The sequence below is a fragment of the Plasmodium vivax genome, chromosome 5 (genome assembly GCF_000002415.2).
Source record: "Plasmodium vivax chromosome 5, whole genome shotgun sequence".
NCBI classification, from domain to species: domain Eukaryota; phylum Apicomplexa; class Aconoidasida; order Haemosporida; family Plasmodiidae; genus Plasmodium; species Plasmodium vivax.
This window is the reverse complement of record NC_009910.1, coordinates 228464-252841: the sequence shown is the minus strand read 5'-3', so window position 1 is coordinate 252841 and position 24378 is coordinate 228464. Positions and strand designations below refer to the sequence as shown.

Genomic DNA, 24378 nt, shown 5'->3' with positions numbered 1-24378 from the left:
CCACTTGGTCGCTCCCTTCAACGTGAGTGTTCAATTCATTCGTTAGCTTTTTTGCATTCCCCGAGATGGTGACATTCACTCTGAGAAGCTAAAGTCTGCTTTACGGGCTTGTCTCTTCCGTGCCACAACGGTTATATTCCCTCGCATGGGGAGTTAGCAAAAAAAAATCGGCACCCCTCTTTCAATGTACGCGCGAATTGCTTATCATGGACAGCGGATGGCACGCCCAATTTTTGCACGCTTCATGGGTAAATGCAAATGGGGCTATACGGGGTGAGAAAAGAATGAAGATAAGGACATGTTACCAATTTGTGTGTGGGGAAGGTCACCAAAAGATTCGAAGTTCCAGTTTTGCAAATTTTTTTTTTTTTTAACTTTCCAAATTGAGAGTCTCCACTCGTGCGTGTGAAGTGGCCACCGTTGAGGTTGAATTGGTGTTTCGCGGGGGGGAGCACTTCAGTTGTGCGCATGGCGAAATAGGCCAATTGTGCGCATAGCGAAACAGGGCAGTTGTGTGTAAAGCGAAACACTGCAGTCGCGCTTCGCACTGTTGGTGAGCATTTTTGCTACGCCCGTGAGAGGCAAACGAAAGGTCAGCAAGTGTGTCTGCGAAATTTGCATTCAATTCGTTTTCCAATTTTATGATGTGGAAAGAGGAAGAGTGGGAAGGGGAAAAATAATCATTTTGTCGTCCGTGGTGAGGGAGTTGTGGACGGCCGATCAAACCTTCAATTCGTGTGTTGCGGACGAAAATGAGCACACCAGGCCGCCGCGGAAATGGCAAAGCGGCCTCAATAAAGTTGGAAAAATTGTGCAAACTGTGCGAAGTGCAAATTGTGAGAACTTCAAACTGTGTGAACTGCAAACTGTGTGAACTTTTCAAAGTTGGCAAAAAATTATAATCAGCAAATGGTGCGAAGCAACGTGTTGGCTTTGCATGAACGACGTGGGAAAAAAAAAAAAAAAAAAAAAAAAAAAAAAGCTACAATGCAGGTTGCGTACATGTATACGTACTCTGCACAGGGCTCACGCCGAGTCCGCAATAATTTACATGTGGCACTTGGCGAAAGAGGGGTAGCTTTCCCGTTGGGCATCCCCAAATGAGCGTTCACCCAACCGAGGCAGCTGCAAAGTTTCACGCGCGAAGAGGTTTTTCTGCCAGCTCTACGTGAGCAGCTTTAAGCGTTCCTGCCAATGAAGTCCGTGCGAACGGAAACCCCAAATGGCTCAAATCCAAGTGAACAAAACGAACCAACATGATAAAAAAGAGAAGAAGCAAATCAGGCTAATGCGAAATGGGCATATCACATATATGCCTCTTTTCCGTTTCGACGCTCACCGCAAAACGTACAATTGCAAAAGTGAAGTGGGGAAAGAGAGAGGGTGTACCAAAACGGGAAATACCGGCGAAGATCCAAGGAAGGTATAAAAAAATATGTAAAGGGTTAATGTTGCAGATAAAAAGGATTTTTTTTTTTCCTTTTTTTCAGTTTTACGTTTGCTATTCGTCTGAACGTGAAACGCTTGTTGCGCCTTGGGGGGTATGCAGATAGGGGGAAGTTTTACAGCGCTCCCATTTTTTTTTTTTTTTTTTTTTGTAGCAAATTTGGTGTACAGAAAAGTGTACGTGGAAAGGCATACATAGGCGTACATACACCTGAGGGGCACTTATATAAACGTACAGAGGTGTTTATATAAATGTGTTCATGTGTAAATACGTTGTGCTTACCTATGCCGTAGGCGTGTGCATGTCCCCTCTTTTGGCGCACCTCACCTTTCTACTCCCCGCAGCAGTAGTGCCTTCCTTCCCTCACCGCGCGCGCGTCAAATCTTGGTGACAAAAAAAGAAGAGAAAAATCGCGTAGCAACAAATTTGCTGCGAATGCTGCGTAAGATGCGATTAAAGTTGCCATGCTGTAACTTTGTATGCACACAAGTTCGCATTCGTGACGACATGCATACAGATTTATTTTGCATCCCGAGAACACACACACGCGTACACGTGCGAGCGCTGAAGTGCTACTCCAATTTGCATGACCGATTTCGAGAGGAAAAAAAAAAAAAAAAAAAAAAAATTGTAAAATAAACGCGGCACATCGGAAGTGCAACCTTTAATTTGGCAATTTTGCGCAAGTCAAAATTTAGGGCGAAAACAAATGTGACTGTTTCGAAGGGGTAGAAAAAGTGTGCCCACTTTGCTTCGCGTTTGTGCTGCGCTCGCGATGCGCTTGTGCCTCGCCTGCGATGCGTGTGTGCCGACTTGGTGCCACCTTGGTAGCAGCACTGCGCCAAAGCTGCGCGAAGATTGCGCCCCAATTAGAATGGTAGTTGCCCGGCCACCGGTAGAGACCCCCCGGAGTGCACTGGCATCCATCGGAAAACGCGCGACCCTCGATGGGTAATGACTGCGGGTGGCGGCCATAATGGTAACAGGGGAAAATAAAAGCAAAGATAGCAAGAGAGGAAAAAACGTAAGAAGTGAGACGCAAGAGAGAAGCAAACGAGACGCAAACGAGTCGCAAACGAGACGCAAACAAGACGCAAACGTGATAGCATAGTAGCTCCGAACGGACAACCAATACGCACTCAGACGGGGAATCATGACGAGTCTTAATAACGTCGAAGACGAAGAGGACAAAAATGCTGCAAACGCAGAGATGGATTCGCCAAAGGGGAATGGGCAAGTGGCAGTGAGCACCAGTTATCACAATTCGGATAAAGATGGAGCCGAAAAGGGACAACCTTTTACGCAAAATGGGAATGCAAAGAATGGTGCGAACAGTGCATGCACACCTGCCGCGGCTACGGCAATCGCTGGCGCTAACTTTGAGAAGAAGAGAAAAGCGGAAGCAGTGGAGGAACGGTACCAAGTGGACAGGACCCTTGACGGCATGAGCAGTGCCCCCAACGTTGATAAATTGGACATGATGGAGAAGTCATCTATTGGTGGCATGAACAAGCATGCGAAAACAGGGGATGGAGGCGTCAGCTGTGCAGACCCCATCCAGAGGAGCAGCAAGGGGGTCGATAAGCTGAATGTGGACACGTACATGCATGCTCATATTCATACGGATACCCATGCGCATAATCATGCGCCTACTCATGCGCACGCGCGTATGGGCAAGTGTGACACGAACACAGAATTCCAAAGTGATGACGCTGCTAATGGGAAAGCGACCCCTGGGGATGCTAAAGAGGAACAAAGAGGGGTCGAAGAAGAGAGTAGCAAAACTGAGTTAGCACAAAGTGACACAAGTAAGGAGGAAAAGGCGAAAGACAAACCGAATGAACATGCTAAGATGAAGAACGAAGCTAAGGAAAGACATGCACAACTGGAAGCGAATAACAAGAAAAAGGAAAGCTACAAATATTTTATTGATTATAGCAAATATAGGAGCAAAAATAATGTGACGTTCTCTACCAAGTATAAGGACAGCTGTGTGAATTTAAGCAGCGATAAGCTCACCTGTTATGGAGACAAAGGATGGTCAAGTGTTTTCGTGAATAATGGGGCCGACATCGGGAAATGGTACTACGAAATAAAAATTGAAGAGCCTGTGCAAAATTTCCACTTCTTAGGTTATAAGGACAAAGTGATAAAGGTAAACCCATATATAAGAGTCGGTTTCGCTTGCAGATACATGCGGTATGACTATCCCATAGGAACAGACAAATATAGCTACTGCGTCAATAGCAAAAATGGGAGAATTTTTAACAACTCCATAAGCTACGACTGCATGGAGCCAATTAAAGTAGGTGATATCATTGGGTGCTACTTAAATTTGAAGAACAAAAATACGTATAACTTCGATCCAAGATCTGATAAGAAATTGTATGAATATTTACAAAATGGCATTCTGTGTGATCCAAAAGATCCACCCATCTTAAAGAAAAACTACGGTTCGTCTATTTTTTTCTCCCTAAATGGGCAAATAAAGAAAAACGCCTTTGTTGATATTTATGAAGGGTTTTATCATCCGTCTGTGAGTTTGTACATGGGTGCCTCGGCAAAAATTAATTTGGGTCCTCATTTTGCGTATAACCATTTGAATGATTACATCCCGTGTGTGTTTATGGAGCCACCGATTATTCTGTGAAGAGTGCGGGCTCGGGCGGAGCAAGAAAAAAAAAAAAAAAAAAAGTGTGCAAGCGGTGTGTTAAAAAGTGTGACCCGTTCGTATTTTTCTAGAAAAAATGTGCAAGCGGAGTGTCAAAAAGTATGACCCGTTCATATTTTTTTAGAAAAAATTTGCAAAAAGTGGCTAGGTGGCTAAAAAGTATGACCCGTTCATATATTTTTAACAAAAATGTGTGCAAAGGGGTAAGTACACATTCTGAAGTGTTCATTTTTTTTTTTTTTTTTAACCCGAGGCGGCTCGTTTTTGTGAGCAGCTCTGCATTTTTGATAAGCCGACGTCTGGGGGGACTCATGCTATTTGGCGCGTCGCGAGTGTTTTCACGTTCGTTGCCATTTTGCCGTTTTAGTTTTTATTTGCGTTCTCATTTTGGCCATCATTTCGTTGCCATGTCGTTTTCATTTTGTCGTGATGTCGTCTTCTTTTCGTCGTCATGTCGCCTTCATTTCGCCATAATTTCGTCGTCCTTTTCGTTTCATGCGCGCCCCCGTTGCGCCTTTCCACGCAGAAGCACACGCTCGTGTGCCTCATTTTTTTTGTAACTTTGTTTTAGTATCGTCTTAAATGAAGCAACATAAGTTATTTTCGCGCGGGGGTATTCGTCCGTGCCTCCTTCGATCTGCACGCATCAATTAATGACAGACCTTAACCAGTTTTAAGTGAGGAATCGCCTTCCCTCAGTGGAGGAGCGGTTCGTCTAGGGGTGTTAATTAAGTATCGTTTTAAGGGGGAGTCGTTTAAAAAAGGGGACAATTAACAAGTCGCAAAAAGGGTGACAAGGGGGGGGTACAAAAAGGCGTCAAAAGGTGAAACAAATGAAACAAAATAAAATGAAATGAAATAAAATAATATACTAAAATAATACACTAAAATAATACACTAAAATAATACACTAAAATAATACACTAAAATAATACACTAAAATAATACACTAAAATAATACACTAAATTTATAAAACGACAACGTAATCACCAGTGTGGACACGGATTGGAGTAGGAAAAATCCAATTTGGTTGTCTGGAAAATGGTGTAGTGCAAGATGACATATATGAACTGCAAAAAGCTGAAGATTGGCCAGTACTCGTTGATGAAGTAGATTTCTGTAAATTCGGAAATCTGCAAATTGGGGAGGGGAAGGCGTTTACGTGTTGCTTTTTTGACGAGGGGATGCTCGCGTTTATGGCGTAAAAGCCTGCACACGTGATGGTGCATTTGTGCGCACTTTTATAAAAATGCCTCCTCTGTTTTGTATGCCTAACTTGGTAAAGCATAAAGTCCGACAGCCTCTTCTCGCCGGACGTCCGTATCAAAATGTTCGGAGGGGGAAGGTCGCAAGTGAGGAGCTTCTTATGGTAATTGACTCTGTAAGGGGGGGTAATCAATTCGGAATGGTGGGAAAATATAACGTGCAGGTGAGGTGAACGGTCGGGATCGCCCCATGCACACATTCCCCCAAGCGATTGCTTCGTCAGGGGAAAGACAAATATATAGCAGCATCATTTGCGTTATGATTATTTATTTTCCACTTCTTCTTAAGATACATTTTGATTTGCCCCCGATTTAGGAAAGAGCGTCCCCCACATATACACTCCACCTCGAACAACTTATTGGGATCATTCCTTTCACTCTTCAGTATGCTCTCTAAATAATCACATTTGTCTGGTTCGTTCTGCTCTGTTAATGTAGAGGAGGGAGCGCAGAGTATATTCTTCTCCTCCAGAAGGCTCTTATAAGTGTTGAAATACAAATTGGGATCGAATTTGCACAGACTCATTTCGTTTCTACTGGTGTAGGAAAAGAAGATGTTCAAGAGAAGGCTGCGGGTAGGAAGGGGAGGAGGGGCGAAAATGAATGATCCGCATAGTGCACCAGCGATGGTGCCAACGAATGTGAAGTGCTTTTGCAAAGGTGCACTGACGAGACGTACAAGGGTGTGAAAAAAAAAAAAAAAAAAAAAAAAAAAAAAAAAAAAATTTCTAAACGTCCCAGCAGACACATCCTTTCCGTAGTTTACTTGTCAAACTGCTCCGTCTTCTGTTCAATGTCCTGGATAATTTTTCTGTAAGCTTCGCTGATGTAAGAAAGGTTCCCAAGCACTTTGACTCTAATTTTGTTGTCCATTATGAAATTCCTGAAGGGGAGGTTAACCCGTTTGCGCGTTTGGAAAAGTTTACGTGGGACTGACGGTTGGGGTATCCACCCCTATGTGTACTCCCACGAGCAATGCCCTTACATGAAAAACTCCTCGTTAATCAAAATGATGAGATTTAGAAAAAAGAGGAAGTGTATTTCCTCCGGGCTTCTATTATAATTCAACAGGGAGAGCGAAAAGACGGACAGCACCTTTACGTTCAACCGGACGCATATTTCTAGGATCTGGGTGAGGAGCGGTAGGGTGAGAAGCGATAGGGTGAGGAGTGGTAGGGTGAGGAGCGATGAGGGGTAACGCGGTATGGGTCACGCCGTTTTGCCCAGTTGATGCTTCGGATAAGCGGTCGTAAGGGCACCTTGCATTGGGCGCCTGTGCGTGCGGGAAAATTCCCACGCTTAATTGTGCTAACTTGGATGAGCGTTTTCGATCCCAGGTAGTGCCCCACAGAGGAGTGGACTCCCTTTTCCTTTGCGAATCGCCTGTTGCCGTCCATGATGATGGCTTGGGAGGGGGGAAGTTGGGCGCGCACATGTAAAGGGGCACACGTGAAAGGTGCACATGTGAGGGGTGCACATGTGAGGGGGCACACGTGGGTAATTTCCACCCGAATGCGGGCTAGCTAATCTGTTTGCCTTTTCCCTTTTACATATATGCTTGACGTTGATGAGACCCCGCAGGAGCGAAGTGATCAGTCTTTGCAATCTGCAAGGTGGGGCGAAAAATGCAGGTGCGTCATGTTTTGTGCTCCCAGCGGGTGGGTGGCCACCCCGCCGCGTTCTGCTTGCTCACTACTACTACTACTATTATTGTTATCATTTTATTTTTTTATTTTCCCCCCCGCGGGTGTGCCGTACATGTTCAGTCCCATCTTCTAACAGGCCAGGTCAATCCCTCCTAGTGCATCACTCACTGGAAAAAGAAAGAGAAACTACCATGAGTGTATCAAAATTGTTCTAATGGTAACTTCTCTTGCGAGGGGAACAAATGGCTAGCTCCCATTGGGGAATGCTCAACATGGAAAAAAAAAAAAAAAAAAAATTAAATGTACCAGTTGGAGTGACCAGGAAAACTATCACTTTGGTTTTTGTCTCGCTTTATATGTTAGGTTACCAAATGGGTGTTGCTACAGGTTTGGTGCTGTGACACAGAGTAGGACGCAGCGAGGGGAACTGCACCCCCAAAATTGGCTAGTTCGCGTAGTGCATGTGAAGTTTTGCCTCTCTTGCGCGAAATTGAAGTTTCCATGTGTAGACAATGGGGAGTGGAGGAGGCAGAAAGGTACACAGGAGGAGAAGCAGAAGTGATCACCGGGGAGTCGATGCGTTTGCTCCGTTTCCGCTCTCATAGCATGTTCATGTAGCGGAGGGGGTGGCAGCTTCTCCACGGGAGAGGTGCCCCTTCAAATGGTCCTTTTTGCAAAAGGGGGCACAAAGGAAGGTAAGAAAAGCAGAGATGTTAAGAGGGGCCAAAAAGAAATGCCTTCTACGTACCAAATTTAAAGGGAGAAAGAAAAAGGCACCTTAAAGAGCTTGTCTTTCCTAGGAAGGCACAGATAAGGTCTACGAAGAAGGCGGCCACTTTATTTTTCTTTTCCCCCCAATCATGGTTAAGGCAGTGTTGTAACTTTTTCGTGTCCTCTTAGGGGTAGCTACACAGACGCACGTACACATGTGTATGCCCCTGCATAGGGGCGCTTCATCCCGGTGAACAGAAATCTAGGCGTCCCTTTTCGCCTCTTCATGTGTCGCTGCCTAACCAGTGTGACCCCTAAAAAGGACAAAAATGGATAGCCTCGTAAAAAAAAAAAAAAAAAAAGTGTTAACGGTGCATGGAATGAAACGAAAAAAAGGAAAAACAAGCAACTCTTCATGCAATCCGTATGCACACCCACTCACGAGCTGCTTCGTTCTGTAAAAATTTCTCTCTGTGTAGGATCCCCCCAAGGGTATTTTCCCTTGATGGTATATTTCTTTACGTTGGCTTCTTGTGTATGCACTTGCGCCGTTTAGGCGCATCTTCAAGTGGGGGGTACTCAGCGAGGGAGCAAATCGCCAGGGGAAAGAAAAAAAAAAATGGGCATGCTCTTCGGCACATGATAAGCGCAAGCTGGAAAAAAAGAAAAAAAAAAAAAAGAATGATCCCCCGGGTGCGCTTAAAATTGGGGCTGATTTGAACAGGGGCGGAAATATGGGGCCGAAAAAATGGGGCACAAAAACAGGCGCACCATGCAGGCGCACCGAGCAGAGCCGCCCAAACGGGTAATAAAAGTACGCCGCCATATGCGTCACCAAAATGAAAAAAAACGGACGATCGGGTGAGCGATGAGCGGATTAGCGGATCAGCAATGAACGAATGAACGGACGGACGAACGGACGAACGGACGCGAAATTGAAGCCGGACGAAGGCGGCGAAAAGGAAAAAAAAAAAAAAATAAGAAAGTGCCAAACTGGCGAGTCCAGGAAAGGAAAAAAAAAAGAAAAAGTGCCATCGAGTGTGAAAGAACGCAAAAAGGTGAAGCAGCACGGAGGGGCAACAAAAAATTACTGAACCTTTTCCGAAGGGGCAGCAGTAAAGGGACGCGGAGCTTGGGCATCCCTTCGTAGGCCTCATCACCGCACGGGCGATTAGCACACCGATTTTAGTTTTGGGGGAACGCGGGAAGGAGCACATCCTTAATCATTTGCAGACTCGCTCGAAGCAACTGCAGAGGAGCTACAGCGCGCAGCTTGCTTCGACACCGAGGAGAAGAATCCTGTAGGGTGGAAACGCACAGCAGAGGGAGTGTTGACCGAAGGAGGGACGGCATATCCCCCGGCGTTTCGACTTTTTTTTTCCGTTTTATATTTCTCTGTGGTTCTTTGAACCTCGCCCGTTTCGCGCACGCAAGGCGGCCAGCTTTGAGGGGGGCGAGCGGAGTGCCCACCGAAGGGGAAAACGCAGGGCGCCCAGGGGAGAGGCGCCGCGGGGAACGGACTGCCACGCAGCGGCGGGCACACTGCAGAAAGCACACATTGCCGCGGGAACACATTGCCGCTGCGCCGCTTCGCCGCTCCACCGCTTCACCGCACCACCGCTTCACCGCCGTCACCGCAAAGGAGAGGATAATGCTAGACAAGGGAAGGGAGGATGCGATTTTGCAGAGCGCCCTTCAAATATGCCTGAGGAGGGAGGAGGCGAGCAGCGCCAAGGTGCACCTGGAGTCGTACGCAAAGGAATTGAGCGAAGCGAGCACAGAGAAGAGGCCAGCCTTTCTACAGATCGAAAACTTATATTTTATCCTCCTACACAAAATAGCGTACCTACATAAGCAGAAGAAGAACTGCCTGACGTACTTGTGTTCCTGTTCGGCGAGGCTGTCGGATCGAAGTCTCTTCAAACATGTGCTGCTGGAGAGGAAGCAGCTGGATGACGTAACGAATGAGATAAGCAACCAGATTGTTAATAGTGTTATTATTTATTTGGAGAATCTTGATGTGTACCCAGAGGTGAGGATCCCAGCGAAGGAACGGGTTCAGACCCTCTATGAATTCCTCAAAGATTCATGTACCTCTCGTTTTTTAAAAAAGATCCTAATGGTGATAGAAGAAAATGATAAGAGTGAAGAGAGAGAGGAGGACAAACAGCTTAACAAGTTTTTCACTCCCATTGTGAATCTCATTTTCGAAAATTTGGGGGGAAGAAACCTCGTGTATCCGAAGAATGACGTGGCTGTGCTGTTGAAGTTCCTCACGAGCTTTAAGCAGCTTGCGGAGCTGGTCATTCGTAGCAAATCGATTTTTCTGCACCTCAACTTGAGGGACAAGACAAGGGACTGCGCGGCGGGGGGAGGCGGAACTGCTTCGGGCGGCGGCGGAACCGCTTCAAGCGGCGTAACTGCTTCAAGCGACGGTGCGGCCGCTTCCGCTTCCGCTTCCCCCTCCCCGCATGGTTGGTTCGACGCCGAGAAGCCGTGCAGCAAGGACAAGGAGATAAACGCGTGCGGGTACAACCTGCAGCTGAACAGCCTGCTGGGGAGGCTACTCTCCCCCACAGTTATAACCATGCCGAATGTAACGAACAAGGAGGAGATTGCCATGTACAAATATTTCTACAATAGTGCAACCAACTCGCTGAACAAAATGACGCTGGGCGCTTTGAAAAGCACATACGTTATGTTGAGGAGAGACACCGACTGGATTTTGGAGAATTGCGTGGAGACGATTAAAAATTTGCTTAAAGGAGGTGTGGAGAGCAAGAAGAGAGTCCTCTTGTGGCTAGCTTGCATTATCATTTCGAATGAGAAGAAGACGAAAATTATGTACCACTATTCGACGTACCCACAATCGTTAGATGCATCTTACGGATTGTTTTTAAAATTATTAGGAGAGAATTCGTACGGCTTTTGCCTGAACATGTTTTGGGTTCTACTCTGCCTCTGTGAACCCATCACCATGAACAAGATCAGCGATTTTGACTTTTTTTTTTTTCTAAGAGATGACCCTTTTTCCAAATTTATTTTAAAAAATATAACCAACCAATCTTCCTTTGAAGAAAAATCTAATGTAGAAAAAATAAAAGAGAAAGTAAAAAATGAACAGTCTTTCCAGAAGGAGCCTAAATTTATAACATCCATTTTTTGGGTCACTTTCAAATCTCTCAGTGTCTTCTTCAAACCAGCCATCGATGAGTTTATTAGAATAGTTCAAGAGGTTCCAAATGCAAAGGATAAGAATATTTACTATATGAATATACACACGTGGAAAATCTTTTTATATAGCTCTCGTTTCATTCAATTGTTATTTAAATTTTTGCATCTGAGCATGGCATATTTTTTGCATGTGGCTTATCTGTTTGATATGGAAGGGAATGCCTGCTTGGATATGATGAACCTTCTGAGTGAGCACAGTGGGAGCTTCACCCACTTGGTGCTGAGGTCTTGTCCCCCTCCCAATGAGCGGAATTACGTCAGGAGGGGCCGGACGTTCGGCAGCCTCTCCTTTTCCGCGAATCTCCCCGGGGGGGGCGCGGAGAAGAGGGACGAAGAGGAGCCCCCAGTGGAAGTGCCCCAAGGAGTGCCGCAAGATGTACCGCAAGACGTACCACAAGACGCACCGCAAGACGTACCACAAGACGCACCGCAAGACGCACCGCAAGACGCACCGCAAGACGTACCGCCCATGGAGGTGCCCCAAAACGTGGGCGAGGCGCAGAGCCGCGGGGGGAGCGACCACCTGTTCGCGTCCCCCCAGTTCTCTATCATCCCCACCTTCTTCCTGAACGATATTTTTGACATAATCTACCTGCTGTACGAGCTGGACACTTTTAAAAGCCCGGGGAATGAAAACTTCCTGAGTTACCTAAATGTGGATTTATTTCTCTCCTTCTGCATCTTCACCATGCTGAGCGAGAACCACATCAAGAGCATCCACCTGAGGTGCGAAGCGGCTCCGAAGACCTTCACCTACCTGTATAGGAGTGACAGCCTGAAGAAAATTATAGAAGAATCTGAACTGACGCGAAAATATATTATAAAATCTTTGACGTACGTTTTTATTGCTTCCCAAAAAGGGGAGTACACGGAGAGGATGCAAACTAGGGTTCGCATCGTGGAAAATTTTAACAGCCTATTTCTTAATGAGATCTACGTGGATCAGTTTACGCAGCTGGTTATTAAGAACAACAATTTGTTTGTGCACCTGATTCACCTGCTGCTGAACGATGTGAACTTTCTGGTCGAGGAGGTGGTTTCGTACTTGTCCGAGATTAAGCGGCGCGAGGATAAGAAGCGGGACGACCAGGAGCGCGCCATTAGCGGTGGTGTTAGCGGCGGTGCGGGCAGCGGTGCGACTAACGGGGGGATTGCCGCTTCCGCCGCTACCGCCGCTACCACCGCTAACACCAGCTCGTACGCCAACGCGACGCGCAACAGCAGGGTGTCCACCGGCAGCGCGAGCCACGCGCTGAACCCCTCGGGCGGAAGCGATTTGGAGGACAGCGCGCCCAACGCAAACGAGTCCTACAACAGCGAAAACAGCGATAATGAAGAGGGGGGGGGAGGCAACGTCGGAACGGATATAACGAACGAAAGCATGCGAAATTTAGCGGCGAGGACCAAAATGATCATCACGTATTGCTATAAATCTTGCATCTTTTTGAATCTCCTTTGCAAGAGCTACCCAAACAGTATCGTCGCGTCCAACACGATTCTCACCCAGATAGTCACCTGCTTGAACTGCTACTTCGACTACCTAGTGGGACCGAAATGCCTAAACATAAAGGTGAAAAATATGGAGCAGTATAATTTTAGGCCCCAGTTGTGGCTCACGAGCATTGTAGAGTCGTACCTCTTTTTACTTAACTCAGATAAGAAGAATGAGGAGCTACTCACCAGAGAAATCGCCAACGAAGGGAGGTACTACAAGCCGGAGGTATTTAACAAAGCTTATTATATATGCAAAAGGGAGGGACTCCTACGAAAGGAGGATTTAAATAAATTTAAAATCTTTTGCCAACAAATAATTGACATGAAAGATGAAGTGGACCTTTTGGACGACGTGAACGATATGCCAGATAAATATTTGGACCCTATTTTGCAAGACATTATGTTAGACCCTGTTTTGCTACCCACATCTGGTATCGTGATCGATCGGAAGAATATTGAGAGGCATCTGATGAGCGAACCGAATGACCCTTTTAATCGAGCTCCCCTCAGCAAGGAGCAACTGGTACCCATGCCAGAGCTCAAGGAGGAGATTCACAAATTTATTAACGAATTGAAGCAGGAGAAGAAGAGGAAGAAGAAAATGAAGCTTTTGGAGTTGGATGCCCAGAATGAGTCCATGGAGCAAGAGGGGTTTTTGGGCCATGAGGACGACGCGCAGGGGCCGAAGGGGCAAAGTGAGCAGCCGGTTGAGTCGCCCCCCGGGGGGGCAAAGGAGAACGAGCAGCAGTGACCGCGGGGGAAAGGGGCGAGCGTGCGGCTAATTCAAGTGGGTCTAGCACACTGTCTACCCACGCTGCCTCATCCACTGGGTGTTCCCCCAGCGGGGTGGACCAACAGGCAACGTCGTCTTTGAGAGGCCACTAAATAAGTACCACCCCTCTGTGCACAGTTGAGGAGGCTCCTCTCGCACGAGGCTGCAAAGGGGGGGAAAATAAATAAAAAGCCTCCCTCCTCGAGGCAGCTCGAAGCGAGACGAAAGTCGCGAGGAGCAGCGCCCCGGCCGCGACACTTCGGTGATTACACCGAGTGATTTTACTACGCGGTTGCAGTGAATGATTTTGCTATGCGGTTACACTGAGTGACTTTACTGCGCGGCTACACTGAGTGACTTTACTGCGCGGCTCCCCGTATGAAGGATTAGCTCTCCGAATGGAACCACCGGGCGAGTGGGGAAGGTCGAGCTGGCACCAGCATCGACGGAGTCGTCACTGGCTCAGTGTGTGCGGCTCCACGTTATTAAAAGGGGGCAGTTTTCAAAAGGAAAAAAAAAAGGCGAAAAAAAAATTTGTTAAAAGGGTTGTTAATCGGTTGTTAAGCGGTTAAGCGCTGCCACGCCGCTGTATAAACGGGTGCGAACAAATCAGGAGCAACTTGGCGCCGCGTTGGCATCAGGCGAGCCGGTAGTGCTACACAAAATGAAAGGTACAAACAATGGTGGGGGAGAAGAAGAGCCGAACGGCTGTCGTGAAGGGATGCAGTGCCGCTTCAAAAGCTTCACGTGCATGCGTAATGCCGACCAACCCCACCCCCCATGCAAGGGTAAAATAAAACCAACCCATCAAATGGATCGGTAAACCTTAAACCCTATGATGGCGAAACAAGCCAAGAACACGTACGTCTTCCAATACTTGATGAGCATAATTCTTTTCAATTTTTTGCTATTCTGAGCAAAGTGCAAAGTATTTTTTGACATGTTCTGCGTCTTATGTTTGAGAGCTTTTATATTCCCCCTGGATTGGTACAAATTATCGATGTGGTTATTCATAACTAAATTAATTTTCTGTAGCTTCTGCTTCACAGCTATCATTTTTTCCTCACGGCAACATTTATTAATGCCTTTAATTGTGCGCTGCAAAAACGCCTGTGTGGTTTGCACTTTAGAGGGGCTGATATTTCTGGCTTTGTAATTTTGGCTAGAAAATAAATCGGACTTGGTATATATTTCTAACTTTTTTAGAAACTCAAATGCGTAGTTCTTGAAATATGCTTTCATATGCAACCCGATTAGAAAAAATGCCACTTTTTTTTCCGAGCAGATTGTAAAGTAAATAATCTTGTTATCCCAGTTGAGCATTTTTTTACTGCACTGATTTAGCTTCCTTTTGGAGGCCGCCACGATTTTTTTTATGGTGTAGTTCGCGGCGCCGTCCAGCTCCTCCGATAGGAGGCTGCACTTGAACAGAATTTCGGCGTCCTCTATCGACGCTATGCAGACGTACTTGAACACCTCTCCCTGGTGCGCACTTTGGTACTCCGGTGGGTAGGCAGTTTGATGCTCCGGCTGGTACGGATTTTGGTCTTCACTTTGGCTCCCACTTTGGCCTTCACTTATGCCTTCACTTATGCCTTCACTTCTGCCTTCACTTCTGCCCTCACTTCTGCCCTCACTTCTGCCCTCACTTCTGCCCTCACTTTCCTGTCCGCGCTTGAGCCACCTCTTGTACGTGTGCGCCTTCCTCCGGTCGAAGCTGCCGACGTGGCTCCGCTCGTACCCGTAGGACTGCCCCTCGCTAGTGTCGTTCACCTCCGTCCCGGTCTCCCCACTGTACAGACTATTGGAGTAGGCTACTTCGTCATCCGATAGCATATACATTTTCGCTGCTCATCTCATTTGGGAAAAAAAAAAAGGGGGGGACGCGCGACAGGTCCCTTTCTACACAGGGGTGCGCATTCGTGTATGCCTTGGCCACATGGGTTGTCTCAAAAGTGGAGGATGGATTTGTCGCCTCTTCGCCGAAGGATGCAGTTTTTCTTTTTTTTTTTACAGGGGGGGAAAGAAAAGCGCCCCAATTTTTGCGACTTTCCTTCTATTTCGTATCAGAATGGTCTATTTGGAGGGGAAAAAAAAAAATGCACTCTCTTTTTCACCTCTTACGATGCTACGCTATTTTTGTGAAGGTAAAAATGTTGCAAGGGAGGTGCTCTCCTGCGTATTTTTTTTTTTTTTTTTTTTTTTCCCCCTTTGCAAGTAGCGCAGTGGGATGATTGGGGAGGTGCACATGAACGTCCATACAGTGGCACCTTTTAAAGTGAAGCAACGCTTCGCAGCCGCTGCTCTTTTTTTTTTTTTTTTAAAGTGTAAATGGCATGCCGCTCATTAGCGCGCGTTTTGCCCGTACGTTTTTGCAAAGGGGGGCAGTACATTCGTCGAGGCGGTCGAAGTGGTTGAAGTGGTTGAAGTGGATAAAGCGGTTGGAGTGATCGAGCTGGTCTAACTGGCTAAACTGGCTGCTCTGGCTGAGTTGCCCCCGGGAGCTGGACGCAGAGCGGCATAAATAATCATCCCAATCGGCAGCACTACAAAATGAGGAGCACATTCTGTTCCTCGCCCTTGCAGTTGGCATTATGTGACATTTTAAAGTAAACCAAAATGGGGTTCCCCCACCAGTGTGTCATTTGGCGCATAGGAGTCCTCCCCACGGAGTTATTTCCCCCCGTGGACACTCCCTGGGGGGTGCGTGATGTGAAGAAACATTGGAAGGTGAAACTGTTGTAGGCTGTCAAAGTTTTCACTCCCCTCCCGATCAGGCGCCTGATAAAAAGGACGCACTTGCATAAGGGGGAGATATTCAAACAGAACATAAGCAGGCACAACCGTTGTGTTAACTCCAAGCTGGCAAGGGCGTTGTGGAAAGGATAGAGGGTACCCCCCTTTACGCAACTGCACAGTTGACATTTGTTCGTGACAAAATATGGCTACATTGGGGCGGCAAAAAAAAGGGGAAATATTTTGGAACATAAAAAGTAAAAGAACTGTTTTTCCCCGCGTGCGCACACATTGCAATGGTTCCTTCCCACGCAGATGACGTTGTTCAGCCGACCGAATGGCTGCCCCATTTTTGCCGCAACCCACGGGGTGGGAACTGCCGCCTCAAAGCTGAACAGTGTGGCAAACTTGGGGTGTTAAAAAAAAAGTTCAACGAGTGATGCGCCTCTACAAATGAGCAGTCACTCATCCACACAGGCGGTTTTAAAATCTCTAATTTTGTAAAAATGTAAGTTTTATAAGGTTATTAATTGGCAGTTTGGAAATAGGAAGGGGAAAACACGTAAGGAATACGCTGTGCATATATACGCATATATATATGCATTAAAAATGGGGCAGGAAAAGTGAGAAAAAAAAAAAAAAAAAAAATATGAACAGTTCAGCTTTTTTTTTTAATATTTTTTTTTTTTTTTTTTTTCCCTAAATGGATTGCTTCTTCACTTCGTAAACATAAATATTTCCATCCGTGGAACCACAAAATAAGAGTTGGCCATTTGCCGACCAGGTGATGGAAGTACACCAGGGCAATCCAACTTTGGATTGTTTCACTGGGTATATTTCCGAAATGATTAGCTTACTTTCCAAGTTCCAAATTCTTATAAATCTGTCCGTTGCTGCACAGAGCCAGTAGTCACATGGAGAGAAGCAAAGTGAATTTATAGTACAGCCAGTTTCTAGTGAATACAAATGCTTTCCTTCGTTTACATCCCACAATTTGGCTACTCCGTCCTTTCCTCCGGATGCACACAGTGAGCCATCTGGAGAAATGGTGACTGTGTTTAGCACACCTGTGTGTGCTTCCAAGTTTTTATTCAAATCACAATTTTTTAAATTCCATACTTTAACTAGCTTATCCCATCCACACGAAACGATGATGGCTTGTTTTGGTGAAGGAGAAAATCTCACGCAGGTAATCCAGTCGGTATGCTGCTCTTCCGTTATGGTGTATTTACACTGCGCTAAGGTGTTCCACAGTTTAATTGTTTTATCTCTGCTAGCGGAAACGATTTGTCTGTTATCAGGGCTGAAGGAGACACTAAAAACATCAGAAGTGTGTCCAATGAATGACCTTATCGTTTCTCCGCAGGACAAATCCCATAGGCGAACTGAGTGGTCCCATGATCCGGACAGCGCAAACAGCCCGTCCGAGGAAATGGACACATCATTGATAGCTTGCGAGTGCCCCGTCAGGGATTTCTTTGCCGTTCCTATTTCGCCCGAGTCGTCATCTGGGTTGATGTTCCACACGATTAGCTTCTTGTCTGCGGGGTGGGGCAGCGCAGAGGGGAACAGTGCGGGGTGAGCAGGCGTTGCACAGCATCGGCCAATGGACGCGCCAACGAGAAGGTAACCGCCGCAAAGAAGGCAATCGCGGCCAACTCTCACACGTGCAAGACGAAAGAAACACGCCGAAAGGGCAATCCCCCCTTCCCCTTGGAAAAACTACCCCCTTCGCATCCGCTACGTTTTCATAGCCATTTTCTACTTATCAGATTTTTGAGCTGTACAACTCTTCATATTTATTTTATTCAGAGTGAGCTGGGATAAAACTTGTCATCATGGAGAAGAAAATTGCTCATAAAAACTTGCGAGGGGGGAAGCGGGACGGGGGGTGGCCGCAAATTGGCTGCTCCACGTGAGCGACGATCGGCACAATGGGGGGGTACGCTCCTCCGCTTAGCAGACACTCGCTTGGCATCTTACCTCTGGACGCGCTCACGATGGTTTTTAACTTTGCGTCGGTGGGCGTCGACACGGAAGTGACCCAGTCGCTGTGTCCTCCTTCCAGCACACCCCTTAGGGATATTTCCGCTTCCTTTATGTTTTCCATGTTCCGATTATTTTTTAAATTTATTTGACACGGGGATCTACGCGGGGGGGAGGGGCGATATGTGTGGGTATGTTTCGTAAAGCGATAGCGAAGGGAGCATCAAAAAAGGAAAAGATAAAAATGAAAGCCACTGCTTGGCGGAAGAGTGGTTCCCCCAGCTGGCATATAAATGAGTCACACAGTGGGAAAAGGCGTGACAACACGGAAGGTACATTTAGCACGTCAACATAACAGGATGCACGTGAAAAAAAAAAAAACGCGCTGATGTGACTTGTATGTACAAAAATAAAAGAGGGGGTGGGGAGCACACGAATGTTCCTCCCTGAGCAGCCGCGCAACATGCGAACGATTGCATACTATTGCATAAACTTGCATACACGTTGTCGTGCAAAAATATGCGTGAATGGCGCAGTTCGCAAGATTTTACCCTCGCGTTGCGCGGCATTCACATGATGTAGCGATGCGAATCATCTGCCGCACTCATTTCCGCGCAATTGTGGCTCCTCCTTCCTACAATTGGCGCAGTGCCACGCATACGAATAGTTTATATGCATACGTATGCCGTGCACGTATTGTGCGTTCTTACTTGCAAAAAAGGGGGAAGGAAGATTGTGGGGTAAAAACAAAAAGGAAAACTTAAACAAAATCTGCAATATGAAGTCAAAGGGTTTGTTCCGTTTATCCTTGCATAATGCGTTTTCTTTAGTTGGGTAGCTTTTGTAACTTTTTTGTAATTTTTTTGTAATTTTTTTGTAACTTTTTTGTAACTTTTTTGTAACTTTTTTGTAACTTTTTTGTAATTTTTTTGTAACTTTTTTTTTTAATATTTTGCAGCTTTTTTTTTAATTTTTATTTTTTACGCCCAAATTGCTTCTCCCGCTTGACCTTATTTTTTTTTGTTTGCAAACGAAATAGTAGTGGGGATTGACAGTACTATGTATGTCGGCTTCCGAGTAAACCCGTTGGGATAAAAAAGGAAAAAGAGAAAAGCAGTGCGTCGTACGCGTATGAACATTTGCAAATAAGCGTCCGTGTCAGTCACGCGGTTCGCTACACCTACGCCTACACCTGCGCAGGACCCAGTTTTGCGAAAAAAAACACATATGGGGGTTGCATACATATATACATAATTATCTTCTGCGCTTATAAACTTATGACGTATGTACGGTGATAGGAATAAAAGCCGAAGAAGAGAGAGGGGCCTTTTCCAACCCCCCACTTGGGGGATGGATGGCACTACGAAAAAAAAAGCTGTTGCGCACTTGGGGCAATTCACTCGCCGAAATGAAGAAAAAAATAAAGTACAAAAGGGCAGAGGAAAAGGGGGGGGTATATATATACATTCACCGATTAGCGAGCGGCGTTTTATTCTTATACCATTGCGAAGATGAGGAGGCCCCCTTCAAGTATTCACTTTAAATTCGCACAGCCTATTGCAAAAATGGCAAACAAACTATTTTTGCGCCTGAGTTGCGTTTTTTTTTTTTTTTGCGCCGTATTTCCTAGCAAATGGTGCATACTTACGTGGTGCATATCTGTGAACAGGCTTCTGAGGGCAATCGCCCCTCGGCGCTTTAAGGGGTGATTCCAGGGGCCAAACCGGGGTGCCTGCCGCGCGCCAGTTGGCAGCACGCCATGAGGCAACGCGCTAACGCGGAGGGGGTGCAGCGGCTGCCACGCGCGTATACGTATAATATACTTCTTAACAGCGCTGCAAAGGGAAACATATTAGCAAATCGCTTTTTTTTTATGCCTCACCTTTTTCTTTACCATTTGAGAAGCAGTTGGTGAGCCCAATGCTCGACTTCTTTCCCTTGGCCCACCTCTTTTGTCAAAAAAAAAAGAAAAAAAAAAAGTTACAAACGTGGAAATGCGCTTGGAACGATAGGCATACAAAATTGCTCGTCCGTTGGGGTGAGCGGCAAATTGGGGCGTACCCGCAAAAAAATTGATGCCCCAAAGGGTGCCATTTGAAAAGATAAAAAATTAAAAACATAGGTTAGCCGCGTGGAGGATAAACAATACGTGTAGGAAATTACGTTGCATGGCCCCCTTAGTGCAAACTCCTCGAAAGGGAGGAACAAAAAAATAAAAAAAACAATAAAATAGCTACGCAGAGTGGATGCGCGTGTGACGGGAAGCTGTACCCTCCTGCGTGATTTACCTTAAATTGGTGAAGCGGCCATTTGGAGGAAAGTACAAAGCGGTGCGTACATGTGAGCGCCGGATAGTGATTGTTCTGGTTAAATTGCTCCAATTCGTGCGGCTCCTCGCGAATGGAAATTTGGCTTAGTCTCTTCCCCCCCCTTGAAATGCAAAGCAGAAGTACACACGCGCAAAGGTGGAAGGATAATTGGCAGTTGCAAGGCCTATCCCATGTTTGTCTCGCGACTGCCCTTTTGTTGCGTCACCACAGTTGTGTTAGCCCGCGCGTGTGTGCATAATATAGGTCTATACTACAGGGTGTAGCAAATTGTCACCCATCCATTGGGGGGAGAAATTTATATAGCATGTTTGTGCAAATACAAAATGGTATCCTCTGCAGAGAAGCAAATAAAGTTGGGGTGAGTAAAAAAAAAAAAAAAAAAAATCGAGAAAAGCTGTTTTCACAAATTGCGTCTCCCCCGGAAAGATGCTTCATAAGTGCATAGCTTGGGGATAAGTATTTCTCTGCTCTGCGTAACATGCCCAGTGGCACACATTTGCTTTCCTTTTTTCCCTTTTTTTGGCCCCCTCGTTGGTTGCTAAATTTATTGTCTAACTAAGTAACCTCAACAGTGATAGCTTCTACGCGGCGTAGTTCACTCTTCTAGTAAGGCGTGTACTGCCTGAATTTTTTTTTTTTTTTTTTTTTTTTTTTCCCTGTTCACGCGGGGCTAGCACATCATATAACACAGCACTGTGGGACAACAATGCGGGAAAATAAGATAAACGTGTAACTAAATTAAAAGTGCCCCAATTGCCTTTTTTTTTGTTTCATAATACGCGGCAGTGTTTTTACTTTTTTTTCTTTTTTTGGTTTTCTCCACTTTAAAAATTGGCATAATCGCATAGGCGCGCGAATGAGCACGAGCGTATTGCCTTCTCAAGAATAAAAAAGCAAAAAAACGAGGGGAAATAAACGCAGTTTTCACCTTCCCGATGTGCATACACATATAGTGTGACAAATTCAAAAAAAAAGACATTTTTTACGATCGAAAAAGGGTGGAGGTTTTTCTTTCCAGGGGTTCATAAGGCGCAACTTTTTTCACTCCCCGCTCAGCAATTGTTAATCTTGCGTGGCCATTCGTTTGGCTTCATTTTTCCCAAAAAAAAAAAAATAAATAAAATAAAGCAAAATAAAGCAAAATAAAGCGAAATAAAGCGAAATAAAGCGAAATAAAGCGAAATAAAGCGAAATAAAGCGAAATAAAGCGAAATAAAGCGAAATAAAATAAGGCAATCCGCTAAAGGGAAGAACACAAGAGGGATGTGGTAGTTGAAGGAACGCCTAGCATACGGTTAAGACTGGCGGACATTTTCACCATTTAAGGGGTGGGCCCAAACGACATAATTTATGATGACCCCCTGCACGCGTTTCTTTCCCTAAATAACCTGCTCTCTCTGGGGGAGGGACGCACTAAAATGGAAGCTCGAAAGGTGAGTACTCGAGTTTGGCTCCCCAGCTACACGGGGGTCCCACCTCGGAGCGTAACCAGACAGGTTCAAATTGGCACCCACGTGAGTAGCGAATAGGGCCGCATCATCACGTGTAACGTGCAACGTGCAATGTGTTATTTTGTTTTTTTCCTTTTTTTTTGCTTTTCTTTCGTTCCTTGCTCTGTTTGCTTGTTCTCCTGCCGAAGAGACCCTCGAAAGAGCCGTTCAGGAGCTGCCAAAGGGGGGTTCCCTTTCTTAGGCCCGCCAATAAGCACCTACATTGTGTGTACATCTTTGTGGGAGGGCGGCGTGATATGGCCGCTGAGAAGCCGGCCGCGGCAGGCACGCAACACACGCTCAGCCAACATCACCCTTGCTGCTAACCCCGCAGGCGCGGCCCCGGAGGCAGAGGACGGCCTCGTACGGAGCGGGCCGCTCGGAGCACAGCTCGCAGGGAGAACACCTAGACAGCTACTACGACGAAGCCAGGTACCTCAGCAAAGAACAAATGAAGGCCTACATACACAAAATGAAAAAGGAAATCCAAGAATATAAGCTGAGAGAAATGAACCACAAAATTGAAATTAAGTATTTGAGGAGGAAGATAGAGAGGCTAAAGGGGATTATACAAAATGATCACTTTTTTTTAAGTCACCAGAGGGGGGCTTCCCAGCGAAGTCATCAGCGAGGAGCTTCCCTGCGAAGTCATCAGCAAGGAACTTCCCTGCGTAGTCACCAGCGAAGAGCTTCCCTGCGAAGCCAGCAAAGTGGGTCCTCCTTCAAAAGTGGCATGAACGAGGTGCATTCAGACGATGGGAAGCATTCCGGGTGGTACCGACGGGGCAACGTTTCGGAGGGGAATTACCACCGCAGGGGGTTTTCACAGAAGTATGACGGTGTTCACCACGATCGTGACCGCAGCGGCAATCTCAACCGCAGCCGCAACCGCAATCAAAGCCGCTTTTATGGGGACCACCTTTCTGAGGCTAAATTTTCTAACGTGTCTATGAGAAGCATCAACGCGAGCATTCACAACAACAAGCGAATGAATGTGCGGAATTTCACTGGCAGGTACAGTGACATATGCAGAAGGAGTGATTACAGTCAAGTGGTTCCCTCCGGGAAAGGACCATCGGCTAATAATGCTACGAGTGGAAATGTGGGCCGATCGAACAAGCTGAAAAACTATGTGAGAGACCACCCCGTTCACCCCTTCCCTATGCCGATGAAGGTAAAAAATGAAAAAGCATGTGAAGATCGCATGGGGGTGGCCATAAGAAGAGGTCCCGATTCTTTTCGCTCCAATAGAAGCTGCTCCTGTACATCCAAATTCAAGCTGAAGAGTCACCTCATTTCGAATAGCAACCATATGCGTAACATGTCAACGGATATAAACACTACCATTGCTAAGGGTATAAAAAGTTACTACAGCTCCAAGCAGAGCATCCTCTCCGGCACCAGTCAGCAACCGTTTGGTCGCAACCTGTCTTCTTTTAAGAAAAGACCCAGTGGAAGGAAGGGCGTCGAAGCGAAAGCAGATTCGTTGGGCAATCACTTGAGTGTAGAAAAGCTTAGCAAATTAACTCCAAGAGAAATTAAAAAAAAAATCAACTGCGATTTGTTTGATTATGCTCACCATCAGAGGGTCCTAAGCAAAAAGTACACCTCACCTTATGCGTTTAAACGGGAGACACGTGTGAACCGGGTGGCCACTAGCTGTGGAAAGGCCACTCAACGGAGCGCTTCCCAGGGGAACGCGGGGGAAGAGAGCGGCACCGGGGAGCAGATCGACACCGGGGAACAGAGCGACAGCGGGGACTCCATTAAGAGGGTCAAACTGTACTTGGACCAGCACAGGAAGAAGGGGAACCCGCCAACCGCGGCGCCCACCACTATGCCTGCCGCTATACCTGCCGCTATACCCACTGGTGCGAAGAAGCATGAGGGGGCATCAGCGAGGGGACGGGCCGAAGCAGTCACCACTGGAGCCGTCCTAATCCCCAAGGGGGGAAAACAAAACGAGGAAAATTCGAACGCCAAGGGGAACCACACGAAGTCACGAGATGGAACCCAGTTGAAAACAAGCGAAACGAAGCAGCGACAAAACGAGGTAGCCAGCATCAAGAAAAGCATTGATGTGGACATAAAGCAAAATTTTAAAAAGGAGTTGGAGGAGCTAAAGAGGAGGAAAGACATCCTGGTGTCCAAGCGAAGTGACTACTGCGACCTGTCCTTCGGCAGTACCAGCAGCAGTGATGGCGGCCGTGATCGAAGCCGCGGTGGCGGGAGGGCCAGTGATCGGGTGGGGGACCCAGGCAAAGGGGCGGCGCAGTGCAAAGCGGTGAACAACCCTCTGAAAGAATCGACCATCCTAAACATCTCCTTCAATGACCTTGATAAGCGAATAAGCAACTTGAAGAATTATTTGAAGAATACAAACGGGTGAAGTTTGGGGCGACCAACACGTTTGTGAGGCGCGAAAAAGAGGAAAAAAAAAACACAAAATTAAGTAACATTTCGGGGGGATCCCCCTCTCCCTGCGTCCAATTAAACAGGCGCACATGTGTTTCCATCCGTTTGTGCCTTCACGACGGGCACGCATTGTTCGAATGTATTGCACGTACGCACTGCACGTATGCACTGCTCCTACGC

General features: G+C 46.5%; 6 protein-coding genes across 6 annotated transcripts, besides 23 other annotated features; 3 read left to right on the top strand and 3 right to left on the bottom strand.

The window, feature by feature from the left end:
• Nucleotides 1-145: 145 nt before the first annotated feature.
• Nucleotides 146-321: a microsatellite.
• A 1767-nt stretch (nt 322-2088) lies between these two features.
• PVX_089045 (hypothetical protein, conserved) lies at nt 2089-4116 on the top strand. The gene has a single exon (XM_001614850.1). It carries the CDS (start codon nt 2601-2603, stop codon nt 4095-4097), a length of 1497 nt encoding a protein of 498 aa, XP_001614900.1. The 5' UTR covers nt 2089-2600; the 3' UTR covers nt 4098-4116.
• Nucleotides 3074-3103: a microsatellite.
• Nucleotides 3250-3272: a microsatellite.
• Nucleotides 3653-3673: a microsatellite.
• Nucleotides 4037-4061: a microsatellite.
• A 989-nt stretch (nt 4117-5105) lies between the features above and the next one.
• PVX_089040 (dehydrodolichyl diphosphate synthetase, putative) lies at nt 5106-6781 on the bottom strand (the record flags this gene model as incomplete). Its single annotated transcript, XM_001614849.1, has 6 exons — nt 5106-5252; nt 5396-5498; nt 5678-5953; nt 6151-6267; nt 6370-6512; nt 6698-6781. 6 exons carry the CDS (start codon nt 6779-6781, stop codon nt 5106-5108), a joined length of 870 nt encoding a protein of 289 aa, XP_001614899.1.
• Nucleotides 5647-5686: a microsatellite.
• Nucleotides 6782-7082: 301 nt separating the features above from the next.
• Nucleotides 7083-7117: a microsatellite.
• A 274-nt stretch (nt 7118-7391) lies between these two features.
• Nucleotides 7392-7563: a microsatellite.
• An 86-nt stretch (nt 7564-7649) lies between these two features.
• Nucleotides 7650-7681: a microsatellite.
• A 529-nt stretch (nt 7682-8210) lies between these two features.
• Nucleotides 8211-8271: a microsatellite.
• Nucleotides 8272-9392: 1121 nt separating this feature from the next.
• On the top strand, nt 9393-13220 carry PVX_089035 (ubiquitin conjugation factor E4, putative; the record flags this gene model as incomplete). The annotated part of the gene is made up of 1 exon (XM_001614848.1): nt 9393-13220. One exon carries the CDS (start codon nt 9393-9395, stop codon nt 13218-13220), a length of 3828 nt encoding a protein of 1275 aa, XP_001614898.1.
• Nucleotides 10182-10204: a microsatellite.
• Nucleotides 10364-10498: a microsatellite.
• Nucleotides 12483-12513: a microsatellite.
• Nucleotides 13221-13696: 476 nt separating the features above from the next.
• On the bottom strand, nt 13697-15083 carry PVX_089030 (hypothetical protein, conserved; the record flags this gene model as incomplete). The annotated part of the gene is made up of 1 exon (XM_001614847.1): nt 13697-15083. One exon carries the CDS (start codon nt 15081-15083, stop codon nt 14049-14051), a length of 1035 nt encoding a protein of 344 aa, XP_001614897.1. The 3' UTR covers nt 13697-14048.
• Nucleotides 13709-13729: a microsatellite.
• Nucleotides 14780-14808: a microsatellite.
• Nucleotides 15004-15056: a microsatellite.
• Nucleotides 15084-16676: 1593 nt separating the features above from the next.
• On the bottom strand, nt 16677-18906 carry PVX_089025 (activated protein kinase C receptor, putative; the record flags this gene model as incomplete). The annotated part of the gene is made up of 4 exons (XM_001614846.1): nt 18878-18906; nt 18674-18843; nt 17961-18124; nt 16677-17518 (listed from the first exon to the last, which is right to left on the bottom strand). The coding sequence occupies exons 3-4, from the start codon at nt 18085-18087 to the stop codon at nt 16677-16679; spliced, it is 969 nt and encodes a 322-aa protein (XP_001614896.1). The 5' UTR covers nt 18088-18124; nt 18674-18843; nt 18878-18906.
• Nucleotides 17733-17773: a microsatellite.
• A 130-nt stretch (nt 18907-19036) lies between the features above and the next one.
• Nucleotides 19037-19058: a microsatellite.
• A 1465-nt stretch (nt 19059-20523) lies between these two features.
• Nucleotides 20524-20546: a microsatellite.
• A 1688-nt stretch (nt 20547-22234) lies between these two features.
• PVX_089020 (hypothetical protein, conserved) lies at nt 22235-24172 on the top strand (the record flags this gene model as incomplete). Its single annotated transcript, XM_001614845.1, has 1 exon — nt 22235-24172. One exon carries the CDS (start codon nt 22235-22237, stop codon nt 24170-24172), a length of 1938 nt encoding a protein of 645 aa, XP_001614895.1.
• Nucleotides 22940-23022: a microsatellite.
• Nucleotides 24098-24125: a microsatellite.
• A 51-nt stretch (nt 24173-24223) lies between the features above and the next one.
• Nucleotides 24224-24245: a microsatellite.
• A 121-nt stretch (nt 24246-24366) lies between these two features.
• Nucleotides 24367-24378: part of a microsatellite that runs on past the window's edge.

Coding starts and splice junctions, on each gene's coding strand:
- PVX_089045 (XM_001614850.1), top strand. CDS start 2,601: ATGACGAGTCTTAATAACGTCGAAGACGAAGAGGACAAAAATGCTGCA.